Source organism: Oncorhynchus kisutch, linkage group LG30 (assembly GCF_002021735.2).
Source record: "Oncorhynchus kisutch isolate 150728-3 linkage group LG30, Okis_V2, whole genome shotgun sequence".
NCBI classification, from domain to species: Eukaryota; Metazoa; Chordata; class Actinopteri; order Salmoniformes; family Salmonidae; genus Oncorhynchus; species Oncorhynchus kisutch.
In genome coordinates this window covers 19,085,383-19,106,302 of record NC_034203.2, presented here as the reverse complement: position 1 = coordinate 19,106,302, position 20,920 = coordinate 19,085,383, and the positions used below count along the sequence as shown (strand labels likewise).

At 41.3% G+C, this 20,920-nt stretch overlaps 1 protein-coding gene across 10 annotated transcripts in view; it reads left to right on the top strand.

The window, feature by feature from the left end:
* The window catches only part of LOC109874530 (protein SMG7), a 29,453-nt gene that overhangs the window by 998 nt on the left and 7,535 nt on the right, over nucleotides 1-20,920 (top strand). For 4 of the 10 annotated variants that reach the window (XM_031810701.1, XM_031810699.1, XM_031810703.1 and 1 more), the window contains exons 3-15: nucleotides 1,022-1,056; nucleotides 7,568-7,685; nucleotides 10,266-10,398; nucleotides 12,986-13,157; nucleotides 13,276-13,347; nucleotides 13,522-13,672; nucleotides 15,141-15,288; nucleotides 15,582-15,744; nucleotides 16,052-16,211; nucleotides 16,415-16,485; nucleotides 16,580-16,640; nucleotides 17,447-17,566; nucleotides 20,460-20,877. In XM_031810701.1, the coding sequence (XP_031666561.1) occupies nucleotides 1,022-1,056; nucleotides 7,568-7,685; nucleotides 10,266-10,398; nucleotides 12,986-13,157; nucleotides 13,276-13,347; nucleotides 13,522-13,672; nucleotides 15,141-15,288; nucleotides 15,582-15,744; nucleotides 16,052-16,211; nucleotides 16,415-16,485; nucleotides 16,580-16,640; nucleotides 17,447-17,566; nucleotides 20,460-20,877 (1,822 nt within the window). The remainder of the gene's footprint in view (nucleotides 1-1,021; nucleotides 1,057-7,567; nucleotides 7,686-10,265; nucleotides 10,399-12,985; nucleotides 13,158-13,275; nucleotides 13,348-13,521; nucleotides 13,673-15,140; nucleotides 15,289-15,581; nucleotides 15,745-16,051; nucleotides 16,212-16,414; nucleotides 16,486-16,579; nucleotides 16,641-17,446; nucleotides 17,567-20,459; nucleotides 20,878-20,920) is intronic. The other 6 variants (XM_031810704.1, XM_020466476.2, XM_020466477.2 and 3 more) reach the window with 3 other exon arrangements.

The window sequence follows — 20,920 nt, the reverse complement described above, 5'->3', positions numbered from 1 at the left end:
GAGGTTTCGACCATTCGCGATTTTTGGAACCAAGCTACTGTTTCCATCAAGCCACTGCAGTGAACCTCTCTGTCCACATTAACGTTACTTGCTAACAATATTCAAAACATGTCTAGCTAAATGGGCCTTATCATTTGTGTTTTACAAAACGCTAGGTGACGTTAGCTACCTTCCCATCTGAGTGTTATTGGATTAACCATACAGATGATTTAAATCAAAGAAGTAAAGGCAGCAAGCCAAATATGCCCCTTCTCTAGTTCATGGTATAGCTAACGTAGCCACAATCGTTGGCTGTCGCAAGATGACATTTGGTAAACATACATTCCAGTTAGGCCTGTTTGAGCGCGAGCTTGCTAGATTGACACTTCACTGTGCATGTCTAACGAAATGAAACTAATAATTTTCTGTTTTAATGAACATATGCAGCTACTTTATTTCCGAGGGAAATAGAGAATATTTGGTTGCTCATATTGGGATGTCATAACAAATCGTGCTTTGGCAAGCAAACCAACAGAAACACTGCACCTGCTACACTGGTAGCGCGAGCCCTGTCTATTATTTTTTTCGTAGTCCAATCAATGAGCTACATGGTGGAAGACATCAGGCTAACAACGACAGTAACGTCAATATATGGCCAATTTGGATTATTTTACGAAATACCAATTTATCATTTGAAAGCTTAGCAATCAATAAAGCTGTGTTTGAGTCTATTGGCACAATGGAATTCGCAATAGTGAGAGGTAGGCTATTGCATAAATTGTCCTTTTATGTTTCCGAGCAAATAGTGCTGTTACCATTTGCACTCAGTGGCTAAAAACTACAGCAAAACTCTTTCCAAGCATGTCAAAAGAATACAATCTCCTGTTGCATGTTTTGATTACATTGAGCAGTCAGTGGCAGCGGACACACTTTAATCCCCTTTAGTTTTGAATTGTTATTTCATATGGTGTATGCTATGCATAAAGGTAGGGTGTGGGTCTGTATTGATTGACTTAGCTTCTTCTGTTTGTTTATACCCAAGCAGGCAGGCAGAGGCCCTGAAGGCTGACATGACAGGTATGTTTCACACCTCACCTTTGTGGTTCCTTCTTTGTTTTAACCCACAACCCCTTATTACTAGACACTATGCATTGTGGACGATCTTGTTTTTGCTGATATTATGGTCTCTTATTAATTTTGATCTTGAAAGATTTTCCTTTTCTTTTTAATGTTTTGGAAGTTGATAATCCCCAGACCTGGGACAGACACTGCATATTCCTTTATCATATAAAAAAAGATGTGTCCATATATATTTTACCAGGTAAGTTGACTAAGAACATTCTCATTTACAGCAATGACCCAGGGAATAGTTCAAGGGGATGAAAGAGCCAATTGAACCTGGGGATGATTAGATGGCCATGTTGGTTTGAGGGCCAGATTGGGAATTTAGCCAGGACACGGGTTAACACTCCTACTCTTACGATAAGTGCCATGTGATCTTTAATGACCACAGAGTCAGGACACCTGTTTAATGTCCCATCCGAAAGACTGCACCATACACAGGGCAATGTCCCCAATTACTGCCCTGGGGCATTGGTATATTTTATTTTAAATCAGAGGAGAGTGCCTCCTCCAACACCACTTCCAGCCTTCTTTTCCTAGACCATGTTGCTTTGTGCATAATAGATAAGTTAACCAGTATATTGGTGTTGAGATCAATGCTGTAGAGGCAGCAGTGGACTTAGGAGATGAGAAAAAAGCCCTTGCCTTATTTGTCTAGGAAAAGTGAGGAGCTGGGAAACACCAACTTATTTAGGTCTATAATCAATAGCCTAACTGTTAAATGTGCCTGGCTTTCATAAGTCATCCATATATATCTACAGAAATAAGACAGATCATGCTTCTGTTGTCTTTTAAGAGTTGCTTTTTTAGTAGCCTACTTATTCCGTGAGCACCAAGCCTCACGCAACTACAGGTGGGATAAACAATTTCATAAATTTGCCTGTTTTTAGTCTTTGCTATGCTGTATTATTTAGTGTTTACACCAAACCCTCCTTTTTCTTGATACCCTCATTGTTTATAATAATAAACAAGTAATGTCATAATCATTAATAGGCTTAGTATAGCAGCCTTGTATAACCACCATCAAGGTTATAGGCTATAGGCCTAAGAGCGCGGCCTGTTTAGTCTTAATACCGTAACTTACTTAGGCCTATATCTTCATAGTTATGTAGGTTACTGTATCAATCATTTGTTCATGTCATCACACAGCATATGAGTCATTCATGATTTGAAATGCAACTAAGCATTTTAGTTTTAAAATAAAATGACAAAGGCACACTTGAATAATTAGTATAAACAATAAATAAACCGTTCCATTTCGGAAATTGCATTCACAAATGCATGTGACTGCTTTTAGTCTTTGTTGTAATAAAGGCTTAAAAAATGTCTCTGTCAAACGGACAAAAATGATATTGTAGTCTAACAGCACCGGTTTGGCACACATAATATGCATGCAGCGTTTGCTCCTTACCTTTCTTGATCTCCAGTATTTTCCACAATTTGTCAAATTTATGCCACACATCAGACTTCGCCTTTACCTCCTAAGCAACCAGTAATCGTTCCCCCGTTTTGAGTTTATTTGTTACGTCCTCTGCATACATTTTGCTTTCATGTGTGTTCGGAGTTTGTTATAACCTATTTATTGATGTGATTATGATATGCTATAGGTCAGGCCCTATTGGTGACGTGCATGCGATGTGTCATGTAAAGAGTGCAAGGGTTGAGGGAATAGGGAATGTCATTCCTTAACAAATTAGGGATTTCGGTAACAGATGGCTTTAATTATGTTCCATCATTAGCAACACGGACAGTGCAAGAAAAACTGTTGATGTTCTGTGATGTCACTGCAGCAGGGAGGAGAGTGAGAACGGGTGCTAGACACAGTCACTCGTTGTAATTTTTTTTTTTAGAAGGTGCAGTAAAACAGGCACAATCAATCAATCAATTGGAACTCATCTGATGGCATCGGCGTTTACCCCAGCCGTCACCGGTTTCATTAATATGTGCAAGAAGTCATCCCCACACTGACCGTACATACATAAGCCAACATCCGCACTGAGCTAAAGGCTACAGCTGCCACTTTCAAGGATCGTGCCACTAACCCGGACAGGTATAAGAAATCCCGCTATGTCCCCTCAAACAGGCAAAGTATCAATATAGGACTAAGATCGAATCCTTCTACACCAACCCTGGCACTCGTCAAATGTGGCAGGGCTTGCAAACTATCATGGGGAAAAATCATGGGAGCCGCTAGCTGCCCAGTGACGCGGCTCTGCCAGACGAGCTAAATGCCTTCTATGCAGGCTTCGAGGCAAGCAACACTACACCATGCCTGAGCGCACCAGCTGTTACGGACGAGTGGGATCACGCTCTTCGTAGCTGACGTGAGAAAGACCGTTTTTAAACAGGTTAACATTCACAAGGCTGCAGGGCCAGAAGGATTACCAGGACACATACTTGGAGAATGCGCTGACCAGCTGGCAAATGTCTTCATGGACATTTTAAACCTCTTCCTGACCCAGTCTGTAATACCTGTTTCAAGCTGATCACCATACTGCCTGTGCCCAAGAATGTTCAGGCAACCTGTCTAATTGACTATTGTCCCATAGCACTCACCTTCTGAAACATTCAGAATATTTTCATTTATATATTAACCTACCTAAAGGTTTCTGGCAAGGAACACAAGCATGTTCACCTTTTCTGGCTTTAATAGACTGCGGAGTGGGGTAACAATATTGCCTACTGTAGGCCTATTGAAGACACGTTCACACGGAACACTTTTTGCACAAATGCAGAGGTATTTGACGGTAAAGTTGGCCAAGAGTGGAATGCAACCCTCATTCCCTCTCCACCATGCCAGTGGGTCATCGTCTCCTGATTTACATGTGTTTACATACAATGTGAGCTCTGCTTTGGCAGGCTGTTGCACACCGAGTGTGACTGTTTGCTTTGCTCTCCCAAGAAGACTGCAGTGATGTCTTCTATGGTGAACATGCACACTCGATCTCAGTTGAAATTGTCCAAAATCACCATTGAAAGAGTCTCGTATCACACTGTAGGCCTACAATGTTTGGTTCCAATCGGTACCAGATATCACCATATGATAGGTTTATATTTATTTCCGCACAAGAAAATACAATATTGTTAAGATTTCCATTGTACTCTAGTGATTACTCTTTTCAGATTGTTTACTGCATTGGTAACACTCCAGCCCCGGATGCAAAAAGGAAAAGTCTCTGGTATTAAGTTTAATTCAATCAGAGAAAAGCTGTGAAATTGGGAGTTGAAAATGGAGAAGAGGGTCAGAAAAGTAATGTTTGGTGAAGTGGTAAAAGAGGATGATAGCAGTGCCGGTTATGTGTGATGGTTGTGGGGCGCTATACAAATTCGACAGTCACAAAACAGGGACTTCAAATAGATATATGGCACGTCAAGGGAACTCTTGCCTACTGTTCAGATGGTTAATTGGAAACTGAAGGTTTAACTCCTGCAGAATTAAGCATTTATTTCAGTAAAGTTATAAATCATACTGTATGTAGGCACAATTTTGACTTGTGTAGAAATATGGTTTCTTTCAGCATCTTGAGAGAATGCAAATGCAATTAGATACTGTCTTTATCAGCATCAAAAGCTGCTTTTTGCAATCAGATGAAATATGCAGCCAAACTGAAATCTTATCAGAAACATGTCTCATTTTCACTGCTTTCTATTTCTTTACAAAGGGTCAAACAAATTTTGCACAGAATTGTAATTTTTTGTTATTGCATTTTATCCCCGGTCCCTAAATGTCTTTGCTCCGCGAAGAAGCAGAGATGATGGAGAGAACTTTACAGCTGTTAACTGCATTAATTCTATTGATTTGAGTTTCTAGTTAGCAAGGGTTTATATAGTTTTCGAAATCTTGAGCAACATATGACCGAAGAGAAGCTGCATGTATCTAATTATAGACAAGTTGACTAACAGCTTACCAAAATGTCAGAAATTATAAGCAGAAATATACTGTATCTAAATTAGGAAAAAATAAAACTGCACCTATGGTCAAAATCGTTTTGCTGTTTCTGACTGTAGCCTACAGTGTATTTTCTACATTAGCAGGTTAGGCTCTAGTGCAGGCCTCAGGTACAGGATGGCAACAACAACTGCCCGAGTTACACCAGGAACGCACAATCCCTCCATCAGTGCTCACTGTCCACAATAGGCTGGACTGAGGGCTTGTTGTAAGGGAGGTCCTCACCAGACATCACCGTCAGCAACATCGCCTATGGGCACAAACCCACCGTTGTTGGACCAGACAGGGATTGATGTGGTGGGTCCGTCATGGTCTGGGGCGGTGTGACACAGCATCATTGGCCTGACCTTGTTGTCATTGCAGGCAATCTCAATGCTGTGCGCCACAGGGAAGACATCCTCCTCCCTCATGTGGTACTCTTCCTGCAGGCTCATCCTGACATGACCCTCCAGCATGACAATGCCACCAGCCATACTGCTCTTTCTGTGTGTGATTTCCTGCAAGACAGGAATGTCAGTGATCTGCCATGGCCAGCGAAGGGCCCGGATCTCAATCCCATTGAGCATGTCTGGGACCTGTTGGATCAGAGGGTGAGGGCTAGGGCCAATCCCCCCCCCCCCCCCCCCTCCCCCAGAAATGTCCAGGAACTTGCAGGTGCCTTGGAAGAATGGGGTAACATCTCACAGCCAGAACTGGCAAATCTGGTGCAGTCCATGAGGAGGAGATGCACTGCAGTACTTAATGCAGCTGGTGGCCACACCAGATACTGACTGACTTTTGATTTTGACCCCCCCCCCCCTTTTGTTCAGGGACACATTATTCCATTTCTGTTTGTCACATGTCTGTGGAACTTGTTCAGTTTGTCTCAGTTGTTGAATCTTATGTTAATAGAAATATTTACACATGTTAAGTTTGCTGAAAATAAACGCAGTTGACTGTGAGGACGTTTATTTTTTTGCTGAATTTAGTTTGTCGGGGTAGCTTTTTAGTTAACTATCTGCATTGACCCTTTTTGTGCTAACTTTTTTTTAAATCATCACATGCGCTGCTACTGTTTACTGTCTGTCATGTTATTCCTATTTATGTGTACATACTGTCTACCTCAATTACTTCGTACCCCTGCACATATTCTTGTTACTGGTATCCCTTTTATATAGCCATAGCCACAATTCTGTATACTTCTGGCCCTGTGTTAACAACCCTCCAGACGAGCTTCAATGTCATACAACTCTCTTTCCGTGGCCTCCAATTGCTCTTAAATACAAGTAAATCTAAATGCATGCTCTTCAACCGATCGCTACCTGCCCGGCCAACGTCACTACTCTGGACGGTTCTGACTTGTGGACAACTACAAATACCTAGGTGTCTGGTTAGACTGTAAACTCTCCTTCCAGACTCATATCAAACATCTTCAATCCAAAGTTACATTTAGAATTGGCTTCCTATTTCGCAACAAAGCATCCTTCACTCATGCTGCCAAACATACCCTTGTAAAACTCACCATCCTACCGATCCTCGACTTCGGCGATGTCATTTACAAAATAGCCTCCAATACCCTACTCAATAAATTGGATGCAGTCTATCACAGTGCCATCCGTTTTGTCACCAAAGCCCCATACACTACCCACCATTGTGACCTGTACGCTCTCGTTGCCTGGCCCTCGCTTCATACTCATCACCAAACCCACTGGCTCCAGGTCATCTACAAGACCCTGCTAGGTAAAGTCCCCCCTTACCTCAGCTTGCTGGTCACCATAGCAGCACCCACCTGTAGCACGCGCTCCAGCAGGTATATCTCTCTGGTCACCCCCAAAACCATTTCTTCCTTTGGCCGCCTCCCCTTCCAGTTCTCTGCTGCCAGTGACTGGAACGAACTACAAAAATCTCTGAAACTGGAACCGCTTATCTCCCTCACTAGCTTTAAGCACCAGCTGTCAGAGCAGCTCACAGATTACTGCACCTGTACATGTCTGGGCTAAATTATAGATCGGCTAACTACCTCTTTCCCAACTGTATTTATTTTATTTATTTATTTTGCTCCTTTGCACCCCATTTTTATTTCTACTTTGCACATTCTTGCACTGCAAATCAACCATTCCAGTGTTTTACTTGCTATATTGTATTTGCTTTACCACCATGGCCTTTTTTGCCTTTACATCCCTTATCTCACCTCACTTGCTCTTGACTGAATGTTTGTTTTACTCCATGTGTTGATGTATGTGTCGAACTGCTTTGATTTATCTTGGCCAGGTCGCAATTGTAAATGAGAACTTGTTCTCAACTTGCCTACCTGGTTAAATAAAGGTGAAATAAAATAAATAAATTGCCAAGTTAGCGTTATTCATTGTATCTATTGTTATGTGTTTTACTTTTCTATTTTATTTCTCTGCATTGTTGGGAAGGACTTGTAATTAAGCATTTCACTACTAGTCCACACCTGTTTTATGAAGAACGTGATGAATAAAATTTGATTTAATCCACCAGAAGGAGTGCCCATAATGTCCTCCTTTCCCCTAGATTCTAAGCTTGGTGCAGCAGAGGTCTGGACTTCAAGGCAGGCTCTTCAGGACTTGTACCAGAAGATGCTGGTGACTGACCTGGAGTATGCTTTGGACAAGAAAGTGGAGCAAGATCTGTAAGTCCCAGTCTACATTAAATTGGTTATGTAATTAAACATATTAGGCAGCCTACTACTCTTGCTAGGTCTAGGGATCTTCGCCTCACTTCGTAACAATAAGATGGTCCTAATTTTATAATGGGAAACAATGTTTTGCTGTCTTTCTGAAGGTCACAGAATTATGTTATGTATTCCTGTTTCATTGAGTCATTTGACCTTATATCAACATACTCTTTAGTCCAATAGTTATCACTCTAGTTGTTGTTGTTATCACATTCCAGGCTGTATCACATCCGGCCGTTATTGGGAGTCCCAAAGGGCATTGTCCGGGTTTGGCTGGCGTAGGCGATCATTGTAAATAAAAATTTGTTCCTGACTTGCCTAATTAAATAAAAGAAAGTTGTTGAATGACCTTAACTGGATTTTACATTTGTAAGATTGCAAGACAACTGTAAAGAAAGTAGATTAGTAATAACCAGAAGTGTGGACTCAAGTCACTTGACTTTGACTCGAGTCACAAATTTGATGACGTGAGACTATTTGATAGAAAATAAAATAACTTGGTACACAACATTGACTTGAGACCAATGTTCCCTCTAAACTGCGCGCTGCTCACCCAGGGCTGCTGTGCAGAAGAAATATCAGCCCCCGCAGAGGAGCACTGTCAGCGTTGGAATTGTGATCGGATCAATGCAATATTAGCCACTTTCAATGCAACATAAAGAAACTATGAAATACTTAGTATGCAAAACGTAACTATGCAAGATATTTTTGTCGTAGACTGAACACATCGGAGAAGGAATCTATTGATTTGACAGGCATGACTCGGGGCCTGTACTCTACGCAGACCGGTGCGCCATAACCAATCAGAGCTGCAGTAGGCCAGGCGTCACGTCTGGAGGAAACCTGGCACCATCCCTACGGTGAAGCATGGTGGTGGCAGCATCAGGATCGAGGGAAAGATGAACAGAGCATAGTACAGAGATCCTTGACACAAACCTGCTCCAGAGCGCTCAGGATCTCAGACTGGGGGCGACGGTTCAACTTCCAACAAGACTACGACCCTAAGCACACAGCCAAGACAATGCAGGAGTGGCTTCAGGACAAGTCTCTGAATGTCCTTGAGTGGCCCAGCCAGAGCCCGGACTTGAACCCAAACGAACATCTCTGGAGAGACCTGAAAATAGCTGTGCAGCAACGCTCCCCATTCAACTTGACAGAGCTTGAGAGGATCTGCAGAGAAGAATGGGAGTAACTCCCCAAATACAGGTGTGCTAGGCGTGTAGCGTCATACCCAAGAAGACTCGAGGCTGTAATCGCTGCCAAAGGTGCTTCAACGAAGTACTGAGTAAAGGGTTTGAATACTTATGTTAATGTGATTTCTGTATTTATACATTTCCAAAAATTAATTAATTAGTTTTTGCTTTGTTGTATGGGCTATTGTGTGTAGATTGATGGGAAAAAATCTAATCCATTTTAGAAGAAGGCTGTAACATAACTTTGGAAAAAGTCGGGGTCTGAGTACTTTGCAAAATGCACTGTACATACAATTTTTTTTATATACCTTTTGTTTTTTATCAGGTTTCTAGCATAGGCCTACGGTATTGCACAAATTATTGTTTAAAAAAACATATTTTTGTTTCTGAAGATTGTAAGTCTGTTTGTTGACCAATGACCATTCATCAGCGTGAGCGCAAATCCATAAAACCCAGTAGGATTATGTTTTATATTATCCATATAAACATTATGTAAAAGATAAGAAATCTACTACGGACACTTATTTGCCAGAACAGTGACGCTAAGTTACCTGCCAATTTCATTGATCATTTTCATATAGCCTGGTGGCTACTGGTTATGTCTGAAGATAGTTGTAACATTGCACTGCCTTCAATATTATGTGATGAATGTTACATTCTGGAGAAATTAAGATATTGTTGATGATGATAGGGGCTACCCGGGGGAGGTGTCAAAAAGTTTGAGGATCACGGAGCTAGCGACTGGATTGCTGCACAGCTATAGCATTGGATGTAACTGCATTATGAGATTGTAGGGAGAGAGGATTGCCACAAATATGCAGCTCCAAAAATGTTTTGCTAATCAAGAATGTGAACCGTTTACTTTGCAGGCTCTCCAGCAATGGGTCATCGAGCAACAATTACTACTAGAATAGGCGTACTGGTCTTTTGTTTTGAAATTGCTTATTTACTTAACCATTTGGAATTTGTTGTTAAAATTAATTATTACTTGATCAAAATATTTTGTAGATAATGAAAAGGGCTGTCTGGTAGTCTCAGTAGACAAAGATTGTTTTATTGACAGGACTTGGAAAAACGTGTGACTTGACTTGCTCTTAGAATGCTCGACATGGACTTGACTCGAGACTTGACCCGGTCTACTTAAGACTTGGTCCTTGTGGCTTAAGACTTGCTTGTGACTCGAAAAGTAGTGACTTGGTCCCACCTCTGGTAATAACTGTGAAGGGAGTCAATTTGCTCTCAAGCACAATACAACTATTGTGCTGTTGGAAGTAGATGTATTATCATCAGCTGTTTGACTCTGAAACAAAGTATACTTTGATTTTCTCACCTCATTTTTCAGCTGGAATCATGCTTTTAAGAATCAAATAACAACACTACAGAGTCAAGCCAAGAACAGAGCCAACCCCAATAGAAGTGAGGTGCAGGCCAATCTGTCCTTGTTTCTCGAGGCAGCTAGTGGATTTTACACACAAGTAAGTTGCAACTAGAATGTAGGTTAACGTTTTTGAAGAATCTTACGTTTTGGCCGAACCTTATTTGCCAGCTCTGCAGATATACAGTTGAAGTCGGAAGTTTACATACTTAGGTTGGAGTCATTTAAAACTAGTTTTTTTTTAAACCACACCACAAACTTCTTGTTAACCGACTTGCCAAAGCTATAGTTTGTTAGGACATCTACTTTGTGCATGACACAAGTCATTTTCCCAACAATTGTTTACAGAGATTATTTCACATAACTCACTGTATCACAATTCCATTAGGTCAGAAGTTTACATATACTAAGTTGACTGTGCCTTTAAACAGCTTGCAATATTCCAGAAAATGATGTCATGGTTTTAAAGCTTCTGATAGGCTAATTGACATAATTTGAGTCAATAGGAAGTGTACCTGTGGATGTATTTCAAGGCCTACCTTCAAACTCTGTGCCTCTTTGCTTGACATCATGAGAAAATCAAAAGAAAGCAGCCAAGAACTTGTAGACCTCCAAGTCTGGTTCATCCTTGGGAGCAATTTCCAAACGCCTGAAGGTACCACGTTCATCTGTACAAACAATAGTATGCAAGTATGAACACCATGTGACCACGCAGCCATCATACTGCTCAGGAAGGAGACGTGTTCTGTCTCTTAGAGATGAACGTACTTTGGTGCGAAAAGTGCTAATCAATCCCAAAACAACAACAAAGGACCTTGTGAAGATGTTGGTGGAAACGGGTACAAAAGTATCTACAGTGCCTTGCGAAAGTATTCGGCCCCCTTGAACTTTGCGACCTTTTGCCACATTTCAGGCTTCAAACATAAAGATATAAAACTGTATTTTTTTTGTGAAGAATCAACAACAAGTGGGACACAATCATGAAGTGGAACGACATTTATTGGATATTTCAAACTTTTTTAACAAATCAAAAACGGAAAAATTGGGCGTGCAAAATTATTCAGCCCCTTTACTTTCAGTGCAGCAAACTCTCTCCAGAAGTTCAGTGAGGATCTCTGAATGATCCAATGTTGACCTAAATGACTAATGATGATAAATACAATCCACCTGTGTGTAATCAAGTCTCCGTATAAATGCACCTGCACTGTGATAGTCTCAGAGGTCCATTAAAAGCACAGAGAGCATCATGAAGAACAAGGAACACACCAGGCCTTGACCTTGTGAAGATGTTGGTGGAAACGGGTACAAAAGTATCTACAGTGCCTTGCGAAAGTATTCGGCCCCCTTGAACTTTGCGACCTTTTGCCACATTTCAGGCTTCAAACATAAAGATATAAAACTGTATTTTTTTTGTGAAGAATCAACAACAAGTGGGACAATAATAATTTTGCACGCCCAATTTTTCCGTTTTTGATTTGTTAAAAAAGTTTGAAATATCCAATAAATGTCGTTCCACTTCATGATTGTGTCCCACTTGTTGTTGATTCTTCACAAAAACATACAGTTTTATATCTTTATGTTTGAAGCCTGAAATGTGGCAAAAGGTCGCAAAGTTCAAGGGGGCCGAATACTTTCGCAAGGCACTGTATATCCACAGTACGTGTCCTATATCGACATAACCCGAAAGGCCGCTCAGCAAGGGAGAAACCACTGCTCCAAAACCTCCATAAAAAGCCAGACTACGGTTTGCAACTGCACTCATCTAGTCTGATGAAACAAAAATAGAACTGTTTGGCCATAATGACCATTGTTATGTTTGGAGGAAAAAGGGGGAGGCTTGCAAGCCGAAGAACACCATCCCAACCGTGAAGCGGCATCATGTTGTGGGGGTTCTTTGCTGCAGGAGTGACTTGTGCACTTCACAAAATAGATAGCATCATGAGGTAGGAAAATTGTGGATATATTGGAGCAACATCTCAAGACATCAGTCAGGAAGTTGAAGCTTGGTCGCAAATGGGTCTTCCAAATGGACAATGACCCCAAGCATACTTCCAAAGTTGTGGCAAAATGGCTTAAGGACAACAAAGTCATGGTATTGGAGTGGCCATCACAAACCCTGACCTCAATCCCATAGAAAATGTGTGGGCAGAACTGAAAAAGCGCGTGCGAGCAAGGAGGCCTACAAACCTGACTCAGTTACACCAGCTCTGTCGGGAGGAATGGGCCAGAATTCACGCAACTTATTGTGGGAAGCTTGTGGAAGTCTACCCAAAACGTTTGACCCAAGATAAAGAATTTAAAGGCAATGCTACCAAATACTAATTGAGTGTATGTAAACTTCTGACCCACTGGGAATGTGATGAAAGAAATCAAATCTGAAATAAATTCTCTATTATTCTGACATTTCACATTCTTAAAATAAAGTGGTGATACTAACTGACCTAAAACAGGGCATTTTTACTAGGATTAATTGTTATGAATTATAAAACGGAGTGTATTTGGCTTAGGTGTATGTAAACTTCCAACTTCAACTGTATGTCTAGAATTTATTAAGTAAGCAGTTCATCATATTGACATAAATATGTTAATCAGAATACAAATTATGCTGGATATTTTTGAATCTCAATGTCGAAATGACAGAAGCAAAACCCGTCAACTCTTAGTAACTTGACCCTTTCCTCTAACAGTTACTACAGGAGCTGTGTACCGTGTTCAACGTGGATTTGCCGTGTCGTGTGAAATCATCTCAGCTTGGAATAATCAGCAATAAACTGACCAACCCCAGCACCATTGTAAAACCCCAACCTAGCTCTTGCTCTTATATCTGCCAGCATTGTCTTGTCCACCTTGGCGACATTGGTGAGTCTTCACATTACAAAATAATATCACTGGGCAGATCATTTTGAGGTCAATATTTTATCAGGCTCCCAATCAGTGCTTTGAGCAGTTTTTCTTATCTCCTTTCCCCACCTTCAAGCACGATATCGCAACCAAACCAGCCAGGCAGAGTCCTATTACAGACATGCAGCTCAACTTGTCCCCTCAAATGGTAAGTACTTACAAAGGTTATAATGTACATTATTTGTTTACTGGTACACAGAGCATCAATGTACTTCTTTGCAACTTCCAAAATTTCACCTGATAAGAAAATCATTTCAGCATATGAAATCTTTTGTTAACCTGATAATTTCACTGATGTCCCAATGTCTTTCTCCTTCAACAGGTCAGCCTTACAATCAGCTGGCCATCCTGGCCTCCTCTAAAGGGGACCACCTCACAACGATATTCTACTACTGCAGGAGCATCGCCGTCAAGTTCCCTTTCCCTGCAGCCTCCACCAACCTGCAGAAAGCTCTCACTAAAGCTATTGAAAGGTATCATTGAGTGTTTTTATTGTAGCCTCATTTCAACCACTCTTTTCACAAGGTGTTATGCTTAGCTGTGTTTATTTTCCCACCTTTATCAACCATCATTTGGGAAGGGACTAATGAGTGTGATGTCCTTAACAGGTGTTTATCAGCCAGCTGGTTTACAGTAGGGATGGGCATTGGGACTTTTTTGACTGTTTTGAGTATTCACAGAATGTTTTTCTGAGCACTCGAATGAAAATAAGTCTAATTTTAGAACACAAGGCCTGCACTGGAAAATATTTGGTGTAGTTATCTATATTCCAACAGTGTGCAACAATGCCGAATTTATCGTAACATTACAGAAAATAAATCCTAATAGCTACATTTCCATATATATTTAATAAACTATTGCCATTTTAAAGAAACTCCACCCACAAACAATATTTGGCATTTGTTTTATTAGTCCATTGTTGATATAGTCCCAAAATGTTTTGCATGTCAGTCACGTTTTCAATATATGTAACTTTCCAAATGCAGGAAGTAGCATATCTTGAAGATGTGATTGGGGACATGCAAAACATATCCTTTTTAAGATTAGTTCATTGAAACCAACTGGTTATATTATATCACAGAACACAATCTTCAAAAAGGCATTAACCTCCGCAGTGGTGCTTGCTTGTAGAAGCTGATGGCTGTGGAATGGCATAACCTTGTTGTGTTAATTTAGCAGACAAGACGCTCTTATTTCCCGAGCCCTTATCACAGTCAAGACACACCTGTTATAGTAAAAATACATGATGTAATATAACTGAATATTTTTCCAAGTGAAAAAAGTTGCCAGTGCGTAGTGATGCGCATCTCGTGTCTGGAACACTTCTTAAGAGTCATCATTTGAAATGGAGTTGATATACTCCATTGATATACAAAGCCTTGGCTAACCAATTCTAAATGGCACTGCCAGTTAGCAAAGTAGCCTAAGCAGAAAAAAGACAGAACAATTATTCCAAAACTGCATCTTGTTGTTGGAACATATTTCCCTACTTTAATCAACAAGTCCATTTAGAATTTCTGAAACTGTCATTTGGCAAGAGATCTAGCTTGTGCGCGACGTTTTCTTAGGCATTTATTACTGTAGGACTAACTGGAGCTTGTGCGTGGACTTTGCACGCGTGTGTAGAGGGAGCGGTCGGAACGCTATTGAGTGAGCGACATGGAGGGGAAAGGGCATTTAGCGAGAATGGTGTGGTGCTTTGTTTTTGTTGTGCCACGCAAATGTAACACTGAAGTCAAAGCAAATGAACGTGTTCTTCAAGACATTTGGCCACAGCACATTCCAAATAGTTTTGTAGTATTTTTTTAATATTTTTTTTCTCTGGTTAAAGACCGAGTTTTGACGTCTGTTCAAATACTCGATTACTCAAGTCCATCCCTAGTTTACAGTGTGTGGACTTGAGAGAGGAGTTGAACTTGTTGTATACATGCTTAATCCCAGTCTTATCTTCAGCCACGATGAGGTCAAAACAAAGTGGAGTATGTCAGATTTCATCAAGGCCTTCATCAAGTTCCACGGTCACGTTTACCTGAGCAAGAGTTTGGAGAAGCTCAACAACCTGAGGGAGAAGCTGGAAGAGCAGTTTCAGGTAAAGATTTCAACTTAAAAGTAAAGTTTTAAATCCTTTGACGGTGAACTAAGGATAGAGCGATCTTGGATATGTACTTCTCTATGAAAGTCTTTGCATTACTGCACTTAACAAGCTATGGGCTGGTTTTCCAGACACTGATTAAGCCTGTACTGGACCGAAAAGCTTTCTCAATGGAGATTCTCCACTGAAATAGCTTTTTAGTCCAGGACTTGGCTTAATCTGTGTCTGAAGCTACCCCAATTCCATATATTTAAAATAGCTTAAACATGGTTTATTTTATTTTTTTGCAGAGGCTGATTCGACACAAAGCCTTCAGCTCCCAGCAGCTGGTCCACATCACGATTATCAACCTGTTTGAGCTGCACCATCTGAGGGACTTTGGCAACGAAGCAGATGACCAGAGCTTCAGCTCCGATGAGCAAATTGGCTGGTTCCAACTTCTCGGCCTCTTTAGTATGTCCCCAACTCCAATTGTTTCTCAATATGCATGAGACGATTCACCTTGTGGTTGACATGCCTGTTTGTGGTTATGCAGTTTTTAGTTTGTTACTTTCTATGTTTAAAAATCTGGAAGTACTGACAATGGATTTGATAACATGCATCTTAGATGTAATTGTATTAACTGCAAGGCCCAGCTAGCAGATTGTCTCAAACGCTTTTCTCAACCTCATAGTCTATCAGATGTCACCACTCTTTGTCGAATTAGAATGACAGAATTGGATTTACTTGTGGTGGTATTTTATTGCCCTCTTCCTTTCAGTGTCATTTCTGGGTATCATGTGTAGCCAAGCATTACTGAATAAGAACCGAGGAGAGGAGATCATGGGAGAATGTCCACTGCCGGCCATCAAGGTGTCTCTGGACTGGCTCAAACTGCGATCCACTGTTTTTCAGGACAGTGCTGTGAACAAACGACAGTAGTATGTTTTTCACTTTCTATGTCAACATTTGCCCTCCATGTGTCATATTTTAGTTTGATACGTTCTGCTTCTATGGTGTTGTAGCGTATTCTATTGTTTACAAATTTTTGGACCCTTTCTTTTAGATCTTAGCAATAGCAGGAATACTTGTTTTTGTATTATCTGCGTTTTAGTTAAAAGATTTTGCTCTTATTTCACCTCAGTGTTTGGCCTTGGCTGGTGTCCATTCTGAACAGTTTCCAACCGAAGGAAGATGATGTTTCCTGTGCATCAGGTAATGCCCATTTGAAATCTCTGCTTTGATACTCATTCTTGGTTAGAGCTCTAATTTAGTTGATTGTCTCTAATGTCCCTTATCTGTTTTCCAGTGACTCCACTTCCAGAGGAGTTTGAACTGCAGGGGTTTCTGGCTCTCCGGCCAGCTCTACGGTACTTGCATTACTTACCCTTTTGTCTCAGCCTGTCCTCCATATAGACTGTGTGGTTGTGTGCATAGGATGTTCCATGTTCTCTTGTATTATTTATTTTATTTATTTATTTTACCTTTATTTAACCAGGTAGGCAAGTTGAGAACAAGTTCTCATTTACAATTGCGACCTGGCCAAGATAAAGCAAAGCAGTTCGACAGATAGAACGACACAGAGTTACACATGGAGTAAAAACAAACATACAGTCAATAATGCAGTATAAACAAGTCTATATACAATGTGAGCAAATGAGGTGAGAAGGGAGGTAAAGGCAAAAAAGGCCAAGATGGCAAAGTAAATACAATATAGCAAGTAAAATACTGGAATGGTAGTTTTGCAATGGAAGAATGTGCAAAGTAGAAATAAAAGAAATAATGGGGTGCAAAGGAGCAAAATAAATAAATAAATTAAAATTAAATACAGTTGGGAAAGAGGTAGTTGTTTGGGCTAAATTATAGGTGGGCTATGTACAGGTGCAGTAATCTGTGAGCTGCTCTGACAGTTGGTGCTTAAAGCTAGTGAGGGAGATAAGTGTTTCCAGTTTCAGAGATTTTTGTAGTTCGTTCCAGTCATTGGCAGCAGAGAACTGGAAGGAGAGGCGGCCAAAGAAAGAATTGGTTTTGGGGGTGACTAGAGAGATATACCTGCTGGAGCGTGTGCTACAGGTGGGAGATGCTATGGTGACCAGCGAGCTGAGATAAGGGGGGACTTTACCTAGCAGGGTCTTGTAGATTAACCCTGGTCTGTTTTGGTATACCCCTTTCCCAGGATCCTTGACTTCACTAAAGGCCACCAGGGCGTTGCTGTGGACAAGGAGGGTCTGCCAGTCCGTGCCCGTCACCAGAGGCTCATCAGTCTAGGGAAATGGGTGGCAGACAACCAACCAGGGTGAGTCTTCAACTCTCTACCCACTACTGTTTAAAAGACTTATTATGAACTACCACATCATACCGCCAAAATAAAAATAAAATAATCTTTGAATAATGGCCTGCTTTTCAAAGATGCAACAGTCTCTCTTTACCTTCGCACTACTGACTTATTAGGCATTTTCACACTGCCCCTTAGCCCTGGGCTAAGGAAGATTTTAGCCCCAAGGCCAAGTGAGTGTCCACACTTGCTCATTCTAAAATGAGCTAGCACCAACCTTAGCCCAGGGCTAGCTGGCCCTGCTCTGGAGCAGGGTGAGCATTGACTTTTTGGGGCTAGCCCCAGAAACATGGTGCCAAAATAGCCCGTGTGAAACAGGGTCAAGAACAACGCATAGAATTTTCACTGTCCAATCACAAAAGCTGCACTTTCATAGAATTTGCATATGCCTGTGATGCGTTCTGCACAGTATTTTAATAAGTACATGTATACTATTTCATCCTCATGTGGATAAAAACCTGTCAATTAAAAAAATAAAATAATAATAATTAGTGAAAGAACATTGGTTACTATGGCTAACAAAAATGGTTGCTATCCAGGCTGGCTAACTGCAGGATTTTTGGAGTCTACTTCGCCTCCTGTGGTTCGACTCTGAAACGGCTGCGTACACACCACCTCGTTATTTGAGTCCTACTAGGAAGACATTTGCATTCAGGAGGACTGACATGAGTATGATCTTGCCCTATTGCTCAGCAACTTAGCCCATAAAAAGCCTATTTTGTTTGAATATAGGTGATGTGTAGGAACTAGAATATTTAAGTGATATTTTGTCATTATTATCCAAACGTGTGTTGTTCCAGAGGAGTAATCACACAGGATCTGTTTTTCCAAACAGAAAAAAAAAAGATTGACTTTTTATTGTTGCCGTGAATACATTTCAACGTCATGTCTTGACTACATAATATGATACACTGGTAACTTGTGCTTGGCTGCCAAAGGTGTCCCCATAATATTTAAATTGATGAAGTGTGATCCTAATAATTATTTTAGGGATCCATGGTAGACGTCCTTCCTGCTGAATCATATTTGCACTTGACTGTTTATGAATGAGAAAATAAACTGGCCATTTCCAAGAAGTTTAGCTGGGATTCCCTGCTTTGCGATCTATTGCCTAGGACGGTGATCTAAAACCGACTACGGCCAATCATTTCCTCCGTTGCAAAAATACAAAATCTTTGGAGACGAGCAGTCGATTCCTAGCAGAATCGATGCTTGACACCCAGAAATGGGAGTCGACACCGGGAGTGGATGGGTTGAATGTCAACTCCCCACCACTACACTTAGCTAGCCAACTGAAGGCAGTCGAACTCTACAGCTGGAAGGGCAGCAAAGCAAACACCCTATTTTCGTCTCTTATCATAACTTTTCTATTGACATTTAATTGGATATAGTTATCCATGATGATAATATTGTTGCATGATTTGATTTGGATGAGAAAAGTTGATGTCTCATCCATGCACAGCATTCGCTGTACATGGGCGATATCGCATGTCAAAAGTGACAGATTATTTCCCGAGGTCGGACAGGCAGATTATCATGAAATGATTGGCTAGAAGCAAAATAATGAGGAAGTAATGTGTTTAATAAATACCTTATTAACATTGGTCACGTGTTTGTTCGTAAGCCCATGGCTTTGGAATACAAGTGTGACTCCTCAGCCCATGGATGAAGCTTAGCCCAGGGTTAATAATAGTGGTGCACGACTCCATGATTTTTGGAAGTCGATTCTGACTCCTGTGGTTAGTCGACCGAGTGAACTCTTGCTCGACTCCCAAAACGCATGCGCACTCACCACCTCATTCTTCCCGGAAGGTAGCCTGGAGGTAGCCTAGTGGTTAGAGCGTTGGACTAGTAACCGGAAGGTTGCAAGATCGAATCCCTGAGCTGACAAGGACAAAATCTGTCGTTTTGCCGCTGAACAAGGCAATTAACCCACTGGTCCTAGGCCGTCATTGAAAATAAGAATGTGTTCTTAACTGACTTGCCTAGTTAAATAAGAAAAGTAAATAAAATTGCCGAGTCCTACTAGGAAGACAACATTTGCGTTCTAGAGGACTGACATGAGTATGATCTTGCCCTATTGCTCATCAACTTAGCCTATAAAAGGCCAACTTTGTTTGAATATAGGTGATGTGTAGGAATTGGTATACTTTAATATACTTTTGGTTAATTTACAATGCTTTGCTAGGCAAGACATTGCGAGATGCAGATAACCAAGATATACGCACGGTTTCGTCTGTCTGTCTGTCTACCTGCCCCGATCCTCTCTCCCTCGCTGGCTCGCCTGCTCTTTCTCCTTGCTATGCAAAACGCTAGTGTGTGTTCGGTCTGTTGCGTGTAGAATAGTTCAGCCTACTTTAGTTAACTTTCCCGAGACATTGCCTACATCTTTTGATTATCAATGCACAGTTCTGTCTGCATGGTGGCCTGGCTGTGCCCCTCCCATTTCTATCTCTCCCTCGCTCTTTCTTTTCTGTGAAAGATGCGAGAGTTCTCGAAGTAGACTATGACAACTAGTTTCCTCCATTGAAGAAAATACAGAATCTTAAGAGTCAATTCCTAGTGGATTGACGCTTGACAACTAGAAATGGGAGTCGACGGGCAAGGAATTGATTATTTTGGAGTCGACTCCCCACCTCTAGTTAACAAATGCTTGTGTAAACACAGGTTGTGCTAGCCCAGGGACAGTCTTAGCCTGGGTCTAAGATAGCCCAAAACTAAGAACAATGCAGTGTGAAAAGACCTATTATGAACTAAACTACCACATGCACCAATATGTCAGTAGTTTCCATCTTACTTGAATAGCCTACAAGATTCAACAGTATGTGACAATGCCTGTGGCTGTGTATTCCAGGTTGATTCAGTACAAGTTCAGCGACAGTCTGCTGTTGTTCATCACTGACATTGAGGAGCTGACAATTGAGGAGCCCCAGGAGAAGGATGCCCCTGTGCTCCAGGAGTCCTCCAATGGAGAGCAGACTCCCAACGAGGGCAACATGGGTCTGAAGTCAGTCCTATCCATGGGCAAGACCCAGAACAGTGTGTTGGAGATCGGCGAGAGACCCGTAGTGACTTTCAAGGAGAACATCAAGCCCCAGGAGCAGAGCAGGGAGCCCAGCCGCAACCAGCACCATAAGGATGCAGGGAAGGAACGGAGGGACTGCGGCAAAGGTAACGGAGTGCTGGGAAAAGGAGAGCAGAAGAGGGATGGCAAGAGGAAGAGTGAGGTGAAGAAGAACAGCCATGAGAAGGCTGCAGATGCAGGGAAACAGGTAGAACGAATGCATTGTTTTTCTTTCTATAGGTGGGATTTAT